Raw genomic sequence first — 13,850 nt, forward strand, 5'->3', positions numbered from 1 at the left:
AAAAAAAAAAAAAAAAAAAAAAAAAAAAAAAAACTTGACATCTGTAATTTGGGACGAATTTGTACATTTTTACATTCGATTAAACTCCCATTACAAAGACGAGCGCCGAATAATGAAATTTTCGGCATTTATAATTATTTACAGATTACAAGTAGAGTAAAGAAATACTCAAAAATTTAATTTGATTCGCTAAGTTTCTTTAGATGTGCAGCATTTAACAATCAAATTGCCACAGTGAGATTTTGCAGCTGGACCCACCCATAGGCACAACGCTCCCGAATCCTTTGAACTGTTGATGCGGCCAAATTGACCACTGCCCTTATTCTTCCCAGCTCTTTCTCCAGTGGCAATCTTGTGCTAGGCTCCATCTATGTCAAATTGCACCACAAGATCATAAAATTTTTAATGCTTGCATAAATCTGGATCAGGTTTTGATAAACAACTAAAGAGGGAAAATAAACTTCACCTTTTCTATGCAACGTACAGTATCCAATACATGGCAGAAATACGAGAGCTGCTTGTACAGATCTGCCTCTGTGTACTGCAGAAAGTACATTTCATAGCTCAAGTTAGTTTCACAATAAGCATATGAGCAATGATATTCTCAGAAACAAGCTTGTTAAGTAAACCTTTCTTATGAGACGCCCATTACAGCTAGGGTAGTTTGGACAAACTGTGCCTCTCTCAGAATCGCCAACAAGCCGAAGGTTGAGGCTACGCGTTGTGTATTTGCAAGTTTCGTCGTCACACTGAAAGCAAGATTACCAGATATAGAGATCTAATGTTACTAACCGTAAAATTAACAACTCTAGAGTTCAATATTTCCAGATAAAACGAAGAGATTAATTAACTACCGTCAATAAGCCCTTGTAGTACATTGAAACAAACCTCTCCGCTTGCCTTTTGACCTGAAAGATAGACGGACCAAGTTTACAAAATAGGGCAACTAAAGCCAATAGGGTAAGCTTCTGTATACATCAAACAAAATTTGATGTCAACATACTTTCCTAAATGGAACAACTTAAATAAGTACCTGGTTGGCCATCATTGCAGGAGATAGCTTGCCAGCATCACCTTCCTCGGGGCATTTAGGGCAGTGCAATCTATTCCAAAAGTTGTATACAGATTGCTCTTCTTGTGGCTGCTTCAGTTTTTCCTTGACAGACTTGCAAATGTAAGTAAAGATAGCGGGACAGTCAAAAGTCCCAAAGCAGCTGGGACATGACAATATCAACGGCTCGCAACCTTGATATCTGCAATATATGACATACATCCATTAATTATTAACTTTCAGTTTGCTTTCAAGGAGATAACCATCAATTATACTATGGAATGAAAAAAAGCATAGATTTAAAGACCTATGAAAGAAAACTATATTGAACAAGAAACTGCAAGCAACTCCGAGTTCATGTAAGATGGTGAAAAGTTTCAAAAACAACGCAAATAAACCATAGTGGGGGAGATTATGCATGCTATTCAAATATTTTCAGCATATGAAAAAGCAACAAGCATGCCCTCTAGAGAGAATATGGGCATTAAGGAGGTTGCCACAGCGAGCTGGAAATTGATGTACTCCTATTACATAAGATAAAGTTACCTCTCCTCATCTTCAATGGCGAACGAGAGTGAACTGGAAGGATCACTGCTCACGGTGTCACTTGAACTACTTTTGAACTGAAAGAATCAAATGCTTAGTTTGTTAGAATACAGAACTGCGGCCAAAAATTCTGTAGTTGAATGCAATGGCATAAGGAAAAAGATCTTTACCTTAGATGAGTCCAGCCCTAAACAATCAGCCATGCGTTCTGGGCTTGTACCCTGGATAGAAGCACACAGACGTGACACCACAGGATGGATCTGCATTGATAATTAAGCCGTCAAACAAAGCAAAGGGTACAGCATGCTAATCCTAGCTTTTATGACAATGAGATCAGAGAGAAATAAAGCAAAACCTGCTGCGACAAGTAGTAATCAATATCAATCATCCATTTCCCATCTTCTTTTTTCAGTTCATCAGGATGTCTAGCTCGTTGAGCGATTCCAGTCGAACCAATGGAACTATTCCCCTGATGAGAAAAGAGATGAGAGGGAAACCATATTTGTGAGAACATCATATCTCCCATTTAAGAGCACCAAAAGCTCCGAGTCTAGCTTGCTCAATCAACAAAATCAAAACAAAGGACCACAAACCTGCTCACAGCAAATAATATATGGGATTGTATCGCCAACAGAACAACCACTAGAGTATCCACTTTGCTTTAATCTTAGTGCCACCTAGAAATTTTTCCAGAGAAAACATCAGTGCTTGAGAAAATATGCATAAAAGTTCAAATAGAATACCAGATCATCATTTATTGGCGACTTTTGACAATCATTTATTTAACTCACCAGAACATGTGGTTGGTTTTTAGCATCCGGGTAGGCCTCAGGTGGTTTAGTCAATGTCTTTGTGATGACATATTTCTCAAGGGCGACTTCTCCCTTCCTCATATCCTCCTGAACCTGTTGAACGTGCACAATGATTGTTATCATCTACATTGCCTTAAAGCTATCAACACACTGGTCAGTTGGTCCAATAGGCCTATTCTGCAGTTACAAAATTAAAGGTAATCTGTTACGTTCCTGTCCAGATTCCAATGTCTTCCCTAGGAAGATACAACGATATTCAATTAAATCGACGAGTTCTTTATTAACAACCAGCCAAACAACCAAAGAGGGCAATTTCCTTCCCACAATGGATTACAAGCTAAAACAAAGGAAACAAGGAAATACAATGAAAAAGATAACAATGGGAGAGATTCGAGATTCCCAGCCTCCTATGGTCTGAGACAGAAGTTACTCAAATTCCAGACAGCCTCTCACCTCCTCTCTGTCTGCCTAAATACTCCACTACTAACAGAATCCTAACTAACTGGACACCTCAGCCCTTCTTTCAACAATTCCACTTTCCTCCCCCTTTTCCTGCCTAATTCCCCTACTGCCCCTCCTAGTGTAGACCCTCGTAATAGGGGGCCTAACATAATCCCATTGAAGTGGCCGGAACATTTGAAGTATACAGGAAGCCGGCCAAAGTTCAAAGTCCTGCTTGCTTGGACCATAACCAAACCCATGAAAGTTCAGCATGCAAAAGGCAGAAAATAAGAAATAAGAATGATTCATAAAAAAATCCCCTGTCAAGTTCTCTGTTAATCCAACCAGGTTCTGAGTTTTTCTCAAGTTTTCTGACTTAAGTGGATCTATAATTATACTTGTTTCACTTGGCAGCACAACCACTGCAAAGGTTTTAGCTTAATAAGAAACTCTAGTTTGCAATGCCATGTGTGCCTAGTTCCAGTCTCTCAAGGAGTTTGATCTCCACCTCTTTATCCGCCAAATTAAGATAGTTTTAAAATGCTAAATAAGAAAAATGAACTCACTTTCATCAAAGAGTTGTGAATTGCTTCAACGACATCCTCACAAGACCTGTGGGCAGAAGAGCAGTAATATAACAAGAGAAAAATGACGTTAGTGGAAAATCAAACTAAAATTCTGGAAAAGGAACGGAGAAAAGAGTTTAATATTGCATTTCCTACCCTCCAGACAAAATCTGACTGAGACAAAAATCTCCAAGTTCCTTTGAGAGTAAGCTCCAGTCTCGGCGAACCATATCAAGGCCCTTACGTTCAATAGTCTGCACCAACGAAACAATTTATTGCTTTGCCTGTCTCCTAGTAGCGATATAACCCAACAAGAGGGTGAATACCTCATACGGTTTCCCGTCCTTGAATAGTACTTTTACAGCTGCATACTTTTTCTTCTTGAGAAGCAGCATTCTCTTGTACAAACCATCAAGATCAATTTCTAAGCACCTATACTTCTTGTTAACCTAGAAATGAACATAAAAGAGAAATCACACTTTGCATTAAACATGAGCATAATATCACTAGAAAAGAAGACGAAACAAAAATATATGATGCACATGCTGCCAAGATGGAATTAAAGCATCTATCATTCTGGTAAGAGAAAAAAATGCAGATTAAAAGAAAATTAATTGCTTTAAATTTACAAAAAATAAAAAAATAAAAAAAAATACTATAACTTATTTCAGAAGCAAAGCGTTATCCTGTGCACAAAAGCAAAAGTATTAATCTACCATTTTTGAACTCTTTCAACATACTAACTCCAGAAACTCCGTTAAAAAATAAACACAAAAATATATTCCTTTTATTTAAAAAGAAAAAAGAAACCAAAATCCACAGAAACCAAAAAGTGCCTAGCATAAAAATGAGCCATACAACACGATGAGATTTCTCCAAATATTCCAGATAATGGCCTCACCTCTTGGATGACTTTTCCAGCGATGGCTTTTGCTTTTGTTATATCGTCTAGTCCACTATGAATCATAATTGAATCTGTATCACCATATATTACCTGCACATACGTGTTGCACCTTCTAATATTGAACAATATAGAAAATATCACGAGGCGATTGAACTTTAAATTCCTGATATACGAGAAATAACCTCTAAATTCAAATTGTTTCGAACAAGATCAACAGTGCTCTGAAGAATCTCCCTTCCCTGCACAACAATAGTGTAACTTGCTGAATAATTGATAGAAGCATTCTAAAGCTACATCTCTTTGTACAGGAGACCAACACATTCAATTATGTTTCTTATAAGTTGAAACATATTTTATACCTGAAGGGTAATAAGCTCTGCCAGTGGCTTCGCATAAAATCTTGAGTTAGAAAACCCCAGGCATCCATACATACTGAGCACAAAGACATAAAGTCATACAAACCAAAGTAAATATTTTGGGGATCACAAAAAACATAATCAAAGTGAGAACAGCAAATTAAACGCAAATAAATAAACAACTGAGCAAAAGGACTGGAGAATACCAACCTGTTCGCAGTGAGCTTCAGTGCTTGCTGTTGAATGTCAAATTGTTGGACCTTGATTCCTGATGCCGTCTTCATCCATGACTTGACCATTCTCCTTCTTTCAACCAGATTCTTCAGCAGCTACAAAATAATATGAGAAATTCTTCAGGGAACCATTTTCCAATAATAGAAAAGGTAGTGAAAACAAAAACGCACATTACATATAATTTTATAACAAAAGTCCGACATTCTTAACGCCTATGTGATGCCCAAATTTCTCACATACTAGTTGGCCAATGCATTGCATGATTTTACATTTATATGCATATGAGTTATATGTTTGATCTATCATCAAGGTGCAGGTTGATAATGTGCATTTAGTGTTAAATGTGTATATTGTATTCATAAGTTACAGGTTTACTTAAAGGTGAATCCGGTAAGTGGGAATGAAGAAAAAGAAGTTTAAGGATGATTTCATATCAAACTTGATAGGTAATGGAGCTCAAATATTTTAAAAGTACAAAAAACTGAGTAAAAACGGTCGACTTTAGATGTAACGGGAAGGTTTAGTATGCGTTTTGTTGGGTGAATAGACCATAATATAGTAAGGTACATTTTATAATGAGTATATAAGTGGATAAGATTGATTACGAAGGGTTGACGTGAGTTCCACATAAATTATAGGATGAGACTACTTTAGAAACCCTAGTTTGACACAATTTTCAGCGTTTGGGCTTTCGAGCCTAGATTAGGGTTTTTGGCAGTTATTGTTGCTTTAGAAGTTCATTAGAGCATGTTTTATAATGTATGGAAGGTTTTGGAAATATTGGTGTAAAGTTTTGATTATGAATGGTTTAAGATTTGTAGATGACATCTATAACATACCAGAAATCGGTATGAACACATACGCTTGATTTGGTAAGAAAAATGATAGGTTATGACTTAAGGTGTACTTGGGCTTTGTATAAGTGTTTTACATTTAAAGAAAGAAGTTAGCTGCTGGAAATTTGACACAAGGCAGCTTAGGTGAGAGTACTTCATGGTGAAGTACTTAAGGTGGTTGCTAGTTTGTTTAAAAAGTTTATTAAGCAAGTAGCTTAAGCTATCAGCCCTAAAAACTCTAAGTCCGACTCTCCAACCTCTGAAAACTCCATTTCCATTAAGGCTCAAGTGAGGATAAGAGAAATCTTTGGTGGTTTTGTAAGTTTTGGGTGCTTAATTGCAAGAAAACTCAATCTGGGCTAAGGTAAGCCACTGTTTAGGTATTCAGTACTGTTCCGTTCTGTTCAGAGGGTTTTCCTTTGAATTCGACTATAATATTTGAACCACATGGTCTCTTATATGTCAGGAGGATCTCCATAAAAGGGTATAATCAAATTTCATAGGAAAGTGGTGGTTTGAGGTTCGTTTGTAGAAGCTGTCCAGAAACAGGACTGTTTCAAAACCGGTTCAGGTTTGTACATGGTTACCTAGGCTAGTAAGCTTGTTTTGATCTGAATTTCTCAGGGTAGGCTCATTTATATGTTAACTAAATGCCACTAACACAGTTCTTGCAAATTCAATTTGATTTGGGAGTTATAACCTAAAACCTGAAGCTGGTCCAGTTTGGTATTGGAAGAATTTGTGGTTTCAAGATGTTTTGTGAATTTTGTTGAATTTAAATTTGTTTAAGGTTCAAAACAGATGTTTTATGCTTTAGGGAGTGTTAAAATGAAGGGGAAACTCTGCCAAAATTTTTAGAAAAAAATTTGACTTAATTTGGATAAAAAATGAGGGAGTTAGGCCATATATTGGTGCTGCCTGTGCACCAAGCTACACCAGGCACACACCTGGGCCCAGTGAGCGAGCGCTGCAGGCCACACGAGCATGCCCGTACGCGCACAGGCAGGCCAGGGGCGCCCAGCCGGTACGCCCTTGGGGCTGCTTGGCCAGGCCACGGCCTGACAAGGCCAAATGGCCTAGTCAAGGGTTTTCAGGGTCCCGGAGTCCCTTTTTGGTGACATTTCTTGCGTCTGAGTCCTGTAAACCCCTATTTTTTTATGATTGTCACTTAAAATAATTATTTAAAATATTATTTTAATTATTTAAATATTTAAAAAAAATTAGTAAAAATTAGGAAAATGAGCTCCTTAATACATAATTGTTAGTCGGGTGATAATGTTAGTTAAAATACTCAATGTTTTAGACGAGTGGAACACCAGATTCCCTGGGAGGATACAAGAGAGCCTCAATATCAGTTCTAAGGCTCGAGGTAAGTAGAATATCACCTGTGTCACCATAAAAGTCGTGCATATGCTATGTGATTCAAAGTTGTGATATGTGAGTATACGAGACATGTGTTTTTGATGTTAGCATAACCATGCATGCATGACATGATGTAAAGATATGTACCATTGAACATAAAATGAAAAGAATGAATATTAAAAGTGAAGAGAGAGTTTTGACAGGTTTTGTGTCTCCAAGGAGACTGCCGGACCTCTTGCGGCATGGGAAGCTTCTTCGATGATCACGGGGAAGGATTTGTGTTTATTATGATTAGCCCAACGTGACGCCATTTTATCATATAATTTGTGATCACTAGGTCGAAGGACCGTTGTCTCAATAGAGACTTGCGGTGTGGGAAGCTTCCTCATTGATCACGAGGAAGAATTGGTTTTAAATGTGAAAAAATGTGTTTTGCCCCACACGACGGCATTCGATGTTAAGTATGTTGTGGCCACAAGGTCCAATGAGGTATCTGGGATACCACCCCGTCTAAGTAATTGCACGCATATGATAAAAGAATGAATGAAAAGTTAAGGTGTATGATGTTAACAAGTCATGAGCTCATGCATATTTTCATTGTTGCTATATCATGCATTATTATACTTATTGGGCTTTAGCTCACTTATTTTTATGGTGATGCAGATGAGGGTGCATCTCAGCATTAGTTATGGACTAGATGGTTGGCTGGCGCAATCTTGAGAACTGAGACAGGTGTATATGGACTAACTGACCTGTATTTTGGAGGCCCTCGTTGTACTTAGGGATTGTGTGAGCTCGTGGTATACATAGTATAAGGCTGAGCTTATTTTTGATAATGTATTATATTGTCTATGTTTGGCCAGCCTGTTGGAGTATATTATATATATTTTGATTATCTTTACTTGTTAGGAAGTTTAAAAAGTTCAAATTTGTCCGTATTTTTATACTTAATACGTATAACATGTTAGGTTAAATTTAAGGGAAGGTTAAGAAGTAACACTACTTAATATGACTAATTGGATAATTTAGAGTCATATTAGGGGGTGTTACAGCCTAATCCACAATTCTCAAAGAAAGACAGATATAAAGATCCAATTATCAAGAAAGTAACAAATAAGCAAGACAATCTTATCCAAAATGAATTATACCTCGGGTAGAACTCCCGGTGTCCTACTGGATGGTAAATGGGAAACTACTCCTTCCAGAGATCTTTCCACCGTTGTGAAGCATATATTGTATTCCTATAAAATCAATACACTACGCTCAAAAAATAATAGCAGAGCGAGAGCAGCAGCTTTGGTAATAGACTGATTATACTGACCTGAATAATAGAAGGGTAAAGACTATTGAAGTCCAGAAGTAATATGTATTTGTCATATAAACCTCTTTTTGGCTCCAGGACTAATCCACCTGCATAGGCAGGTCCCTTCTTCCCTTTACCATGATCATTATGTGGAGCATCATTATCCAAATTCGCTTCATTTATATCCAGCTCATCAACATTTCTGTCCTGAGCACCGTTGTTCATTCTCCGTTTCGTCAATTTTGTTTCCTTCACATGGGACGAAATCTTGTCTGGGACCATATACTTCTTCGCATGGAAAGCATGCAATAAAAGATATTCTACTCTTTGGGCCCTAGCACCCTGAAAGGCATAGGGTAGATGCATATTATACTTTTTAAGGTCATGAGCATTATCAGACTTGGGTAAGAAATAATGGAGAAACCATCTTATACTTACTTGTAGAGTTTTTCCCCACAAATTACCACTTATATTAGTCAGCTGACGTGTGAGGGGCAGAACACTCAAATGGAACATGAGTTCCATGGACAACCAGGCATCCGTCTCACCATACTCAATCTAAATGCATTAGATATGCTATTAGAATTATGCGCCAGCATAAAGCAGTAAAATAACCTTTCAAAGCATACAGTGAAATTGATCTCATTTGATTAAACTCTAAAAATTCATCTTACTAGAAACTAGAAACAATAATTAACTAGAATAATTAAAGCAAGCAGTAGAACGTACAAGTTCCATAAGTGATTCCAACGTTTGGAACATTCTTGGTACATCTTGTGGAGTTATCTCCTTTCTGTCTTTGTTCAGCTGGGTCTTGGCAAGTTGCGTCAAAGAATAGCTAACCTAGAAGAATAAAGTTGCATATGAAAAACTAAAAGTAAACCTGGCCGGCACTTCTGCATTCCATTATCTCTTAAATAAACAGCATACCTCTTTTAGTAGGTCACGGGAACACAAGTATGTATCACACAACAGCCGACCGGCAATGCAAGACATGATCCCTGGACTTGCTCCAGACCCATAAATGGTGTTTCCTTTCGAAAGCTTCGGCATCACAGAACGTTTGAGGCGGCCAATTTTGGACCACATACTGCTTGGTACTCTGCAAACCTGCAAAATTAAAGCATTCGAGCCTTTTAGAAACAGGAAATGGTTCTTGGAAAACATAAGATAATGATAGATCAGATTTTAGGATATTACTAGATGCTAAATCCATCCCCCCCAAAAATAAAAAATAAATAAATAAATAAACAACAAGATTGAGTAACCGTTATCAAACTTCCAACAGTTTCTCTCCATTCTTTGTCTAGGCATTTAAGGGAACTGGTTAAAGAATGTGCTCTGGGCAGTTTAACGCACCAAGAAGATTGTATAACCGTTATCAAACCGAAAAAACTTCCAACTGTTTTTCTTCATTCCGTATCTCACTACTTCAAAAGTATACATGAGGATAGACACTAAACGAAATAAATCAGTACGAAGTTTTCCCACCTGAGCTCTGTGAAGAAGAACATCCAGATCAAACCCCGATATATTATGTCCAACAAGAATGTCACTATCCAACTTGTGTAGTTCAATCATTAAACGGTTCAACAAAGCCCTCTCACTGCGACCCAAAAAAAGAAGTTGAGGAAACTTCAATAACAGGAACAATTTTATCTGTACAAAATCTTGACTTCATAGATGATCCAGAGAAAATTTGATTGAATATGATGTACGATTAAAATAATACCTGCTTTCAAAGCTTAATACATTGAATCCAGCCTTTGAGTTTCGTTCTGTAGCCTCTTTAGTGAATCCCATTGGAAATATTCCTCCATCAAGCTTACGGACAACAGTAAAATGACTTAGCATACCCGGTTTCTTCCATTCTGAGGCCAACATTGGAGTATCAATCTGAAAGGCCAAACATTATGTACAGTAAGAAACATAGAAAAAGTTAAATCTGAATGTTGCGTACTTTACCAAAAATATGGTGTTACAGCTTTAGAAATTCAGTGACTGTTTGGTTCATGTGTCCTAGCCATATGGTTTGAACCATTTGAACCAGGATTTGAACCCCTTTACCAAACAAGCTCTCAGAGATTCAAATATAATTCCAAACCACAAATACATGCTCATGTTCAACTCCAGCAACCGACTTATCATGCATAAAACGGTATCCCAACATTTGCAGGTTGTACTGTTTAATGTAGTAATACTACTCCCTGCTCTGACTACTTTAGAGAAGAAAAAGTAGAAAACAGGGGACTTTGCATGTAAACTACAGAAGTTGGTATACCATGACAAGGATCAAATTGAATTCAGCTGAGTGACAAATGTTAACAAACCTTGGCTTTGTGGCAGCAGATGACGGATGCAGAGACAATTTCATTCACGGTTTGCTTCTCATTGATAATGGTTTTCAAATTTATGGCTGCAACAACGACTGGAGGAATATCCACAGATATCTTTGATGAAGTCGAAACTCCTATGTCTTTGGGAAAATCTACAATAACCTCAAATTTGCACCAGCTGACCTGTGTAAAGAATAACCAAACTGTTAAAGGTGAAATTGAAAATGTGACAAAAATAAGACTCCCACAGGCATTACTTCAATGAAAAGAGATTCCCGAACTTTAAAAACTCACCCTCTGTTGAGCTGGGCAGCTAGAAAATTTTGCAATTGATAGCCAAGATGGTCCCTTTATCTTTCGTTTAACGAGAAAATTTTCCAAAGCGCTGCATATTACAATATGTCAGGCTCTCTTCTTTTTGCACAAAGACTTTATTGAGCAATCCGCTATAGTGAATAAATTCAACACATGGAGAAAGAAAGAAATTTGGAGTTACACATGAAACAATGGAAATGAGGACTGGATTTATCTTCAAGTACCTGATATGAGTTCCTAAAAGAGCACAGAAAGTTTCCCCCTTTAGATCTGATGGAAGGGGAGGATCCTGCAAAAGTGGAACCAGAATTAAGTAGTAAAAAATAGATTCCGATAGAATTTTGACAACAGTCAAATAGTTATATACACTTTAAAGCTGCAAGAAATTTTAAGAAAGATGATTTCTGAAGCTTTTATCTTCAGGAAAAAGAATATTGATAGATTCTATATATAGCAGAGTTAACATCTAATAATTTAAGGACGTCCTTTAAATATGTAACAATGACTGAATTTTTTGATAAACGAGTCAACTGATGTACCTTAAATGGATAGTTAATCTTGAGTACATAATTCTCGCCTACTGGTACGTCAGACTGCTCAAATGCATATTTCCTCTGGGATAAATGACATGAAGAATGAGCAACAAAGTGGTAGAAGAAGAGGAACCAGAACTACAGAACAAAATCAGCAAAAAAGAGGTGCAGAAGGGAATCAACTGACAATAACACGTATGAAAATATCCACAAACCTTAACCGGAGCCATACTAAAAGTTGATACGTTTAGTTCTAACAGCTGTTTTGCCACATCGTTCTTCAATCCTGCAGCGACATCCTGAGAATGGGAAATAGGATATCATCAGTAGCATTTAAAAACAAAAATAAAAACCAAAAAGAAGAAAAATATAGGCACTCCACTATTATACTAGCTTCTTAACTTACTTGCAGCTTTTTACGAAAGTCGGCGAGTGAAATTCGAGACTCTTGAACATCCTTTTCAAGCTTCACTATTTCGTTGTCATGAAATACAGACCTGTTTGGAATAGCATAGACACATCTCTGCATGTTCTTGACCACCACACAGCAACTATGATATGCAGTTCCTGCTTTGACCTATATTGCAGCAAAAGATGCCCTTTTGGTCAAAATTATATTTTCCGTCAGGATTTCAGACAACTAATACAAGAAACAATGAAGCAGTCTATAATGCCTTTGAAAATTATTAAATGGAGTAAAGACAATAAACTATATGGCACCATGACACCATAAATTTTTAAATATCCTCTTCTAGGAAAAATTTGGCTCTAATAGTGGAGTGGCAAACAAGTCGCTGTGATATCAAGCAATTAGTTGGGGAAAGGCCTCAATTTGTTTTCATGTATCATGTCCAGTCTCAGAATATGAAAGTGGACTAACCAATTATGAAAATTTGGCAACAACGAATGTTAAATTGACCGAAGCCTCATGTTTTCTCTTTGTAAATTGATATTTGTAAAAATGAGACGTATACATGAAAGATAATAACGAAGAACTGTAAGAAAACAATGTGGAGTTATGAAAGCCAACCGTAGGAATTCTGACAATAAAAAAAGGGACTAAAATAGTTGCTATATCTAACCAAAGCTGTCCTTTTACGAATCCAACAACCAATTATATTTAAAATAGGTATACATGGTGTACAAATGCCAAAAACTATATCAGATCACTTTTGTTACCTTCCCAAATAGATAGAGGTTCCCCATATTAGCACCATAAAACTCTTGATGAGCATCAAGTATGTAGAAAGGCAGTGACCCATCTGAATCCAAATCAAAATCTGAAATTTCTTCGCTGTTTGAACCATTATTGACTGCCTCAGCAGCACCTCCAGCATCCCCAGTCCCTCCATTCCTGACTGCCTTCCACCCTGCAGTAGCACTAAAAGCCGGATCCTTTTCTTCTTTACTAATCTTCGCATTCAAAGTAAAAACCTCCTTCTTCACCAACGGTTCGGCTTTCGCCTCAACGGCATTCACCAGTTTCTCCTCAACCAAATCCCTCTTGTCTGTAGAATCAGGGGATTGGGGTACTAGAGCCTGACGCATTTCATCATCCAGATTGCCTTTTTCCTTAATTTCTTCGAAATCTTGACCATAATTCAGTACAGAATTACCATTTGAAACAGCCCTATTCTGCTCAGAATCAGCATCTGTGACAACCCTAGGGAGTTGAAGACCACCAAATGGAACTTTCTCACTCTTAATACTCGAAATTTGAGGAAAAGCCCTTGCGCCGGGCGCCGGACCGCCCCGTGCCCTCCTCCGCCTCTCTCTATCCGCCTCGTCCGGCGCGAACTCAGCGATGACGTCATCCACTATGCTCTCGCAAGACAATCCTATGCCCTTCTCGTCCCTATTCCTCTTGAAAACCGAAGATGTGAACATCGACGAGAGCCTCTGCTTTCCCATCATGGCGGCGGCAGCGGAAAGCGAAGCGGAGGCGGCGGAGGGCTTTTTCTCGCGAGCTTCCTTCTTCTCGACCTTCTTCCTCTTCGGCCTCTCCGATTCGCCGTCGGATTCATCGGAAGAGGCTCTGGACCAGTCCTCTTCCTCGCCCTCGTCGCCGTACCCTAGACCGTTGTCGTCGATGATGAAGCCCCGGGTTTCTTCCCGGCGCTTGGCTACCAGGGATTCGTACTCGTCCTCGCCAACAACGTCGTAAATCGGACTCTCCATCTTGATCTGGAACCCTCCGACATCGGATCGGCGGGCGCCGCCGCGGGGGGGCTCTCGGGGGTCTCAGGCGCCCGCGC

General features: G+C 38.3%; 1 protein-coding gene across 1 annotated transcript in view; it reads right to left on the bottom strand.

Annotated features, from left to right (window-relative positions):
* Positions 1-60: 60 nt before the first annotated feature.
* LOC21394316 (DNA polymerase alpha catalytic subunit) overlaps positions 61-13,850 on the bottom strand; it is a 14,210-nt gene continuing 420 nt past the window's right edge. The window contains exons 2-32 of the mRNA XM_024163829.1: positions 12,775-13,835; positions 12,002-12,172; positions 11,811-11,894; positions 11,602-11,676; positions 11,287-11,351; positions 11,042-11,132; positions 10,742-10,930; positions 10,144-10,307; positions 9,903-10,017; positions 9,342-9,521; positions 9,141-9,254; positions 8,850-8,969; positions 8,430-8,753; positions 8,257-8,349; positions 4,887-5,005; positions 4,680-4,752; positions 4,503-4,559; positions 4,318-4,410; positions 3,743-3,865; positions 3,573-3,670; positions 3,417-3,462; positions 2,389-2,502; positions 2,191-2,274; positions 1,953-2,066; positions 1,768-1,857; positions 1,598-1,674; positions 1,034-1,253; positions 855-908; positions 630-749; positions 467-541; positions 61-368 (exon numbers count right to left, since the gene is read on the bottom strand). Coding sequence (XP_024019597.1) covers positions 222-368; positions 467-541; positions 630-749; positions 855-908; positions 1,034-1,253; positions 1,598-1,674; positions 1,768-1,857; positions 1,953-2,066; positions 2,191-2,274; positions 2,389-2,502; positions 3,417-3,462; positions 3,573-3,670; positions 3,743-3,865; positions 4,318-4,410; positions 4,503-4,559; positions 4,680-4,752; positions 4,887-5,005; positions 8,257-8,349; positions 8,430-8,753; positions 8,850-8,969; positions 9,141-9,254; positions 9,342-9,521; positions 9,903-10,017; positions 10,144-10,307; positions 10,742-10,930; positions 11,042-11,132; positions 11,287-11,351; positions 11,602-11,676; positions 11,811-11,894; positions 12,002-12,172; positions 12,775-13,835 — 4,550 coding nt within the window. The 3' untranslated portion in view covers positions 61-221. The remainder of the gene's footprint in view (positions 369-466; positions 542-629; positions 750-854; positions 909-1,033; positions 1,254-1,597; positions 1,675-1,767; positions 1,858-1,952; positions 2,067-2,190; positions 2,275-2,388; positions 2,503-3,416; positions 3,463-3,572; positions 3,671-3,742; positions 3,866-4,317; positions 4,411-4,502; positions 4,560-4,679; positions 4,753-4,886; positions 5,006-8,256; positions 8,350-8,429; positions 8,754-8,849; positions 8,970-9,140; positions 9,255-9,341; positions 9,522-9,902; positions 10,018-10,143; positions 10,308-10,741; positions 10,931-11,041; positions 11,133-11,286; positions 11,352-11,601; positions 11,677-11,810; positions 11,895-12,001; positions 12,173-12,774; positions 13,836-13,850) is intronic.

Source organism: Morus notabilis, unplaced genomic scaffold, assembly GCF_000414095.1.
Source record: "Morus notabilis unplaced genomic scaffold, ASM41409v2 Scaffold803, whole genome shotgun sequence".
Taxonomy (NCBI): Eukaryota; Viridiplantae; Streptophyta; class Magnoliopsida; order Rosales; family Moraceae; genus Morus; species Morus notabilis.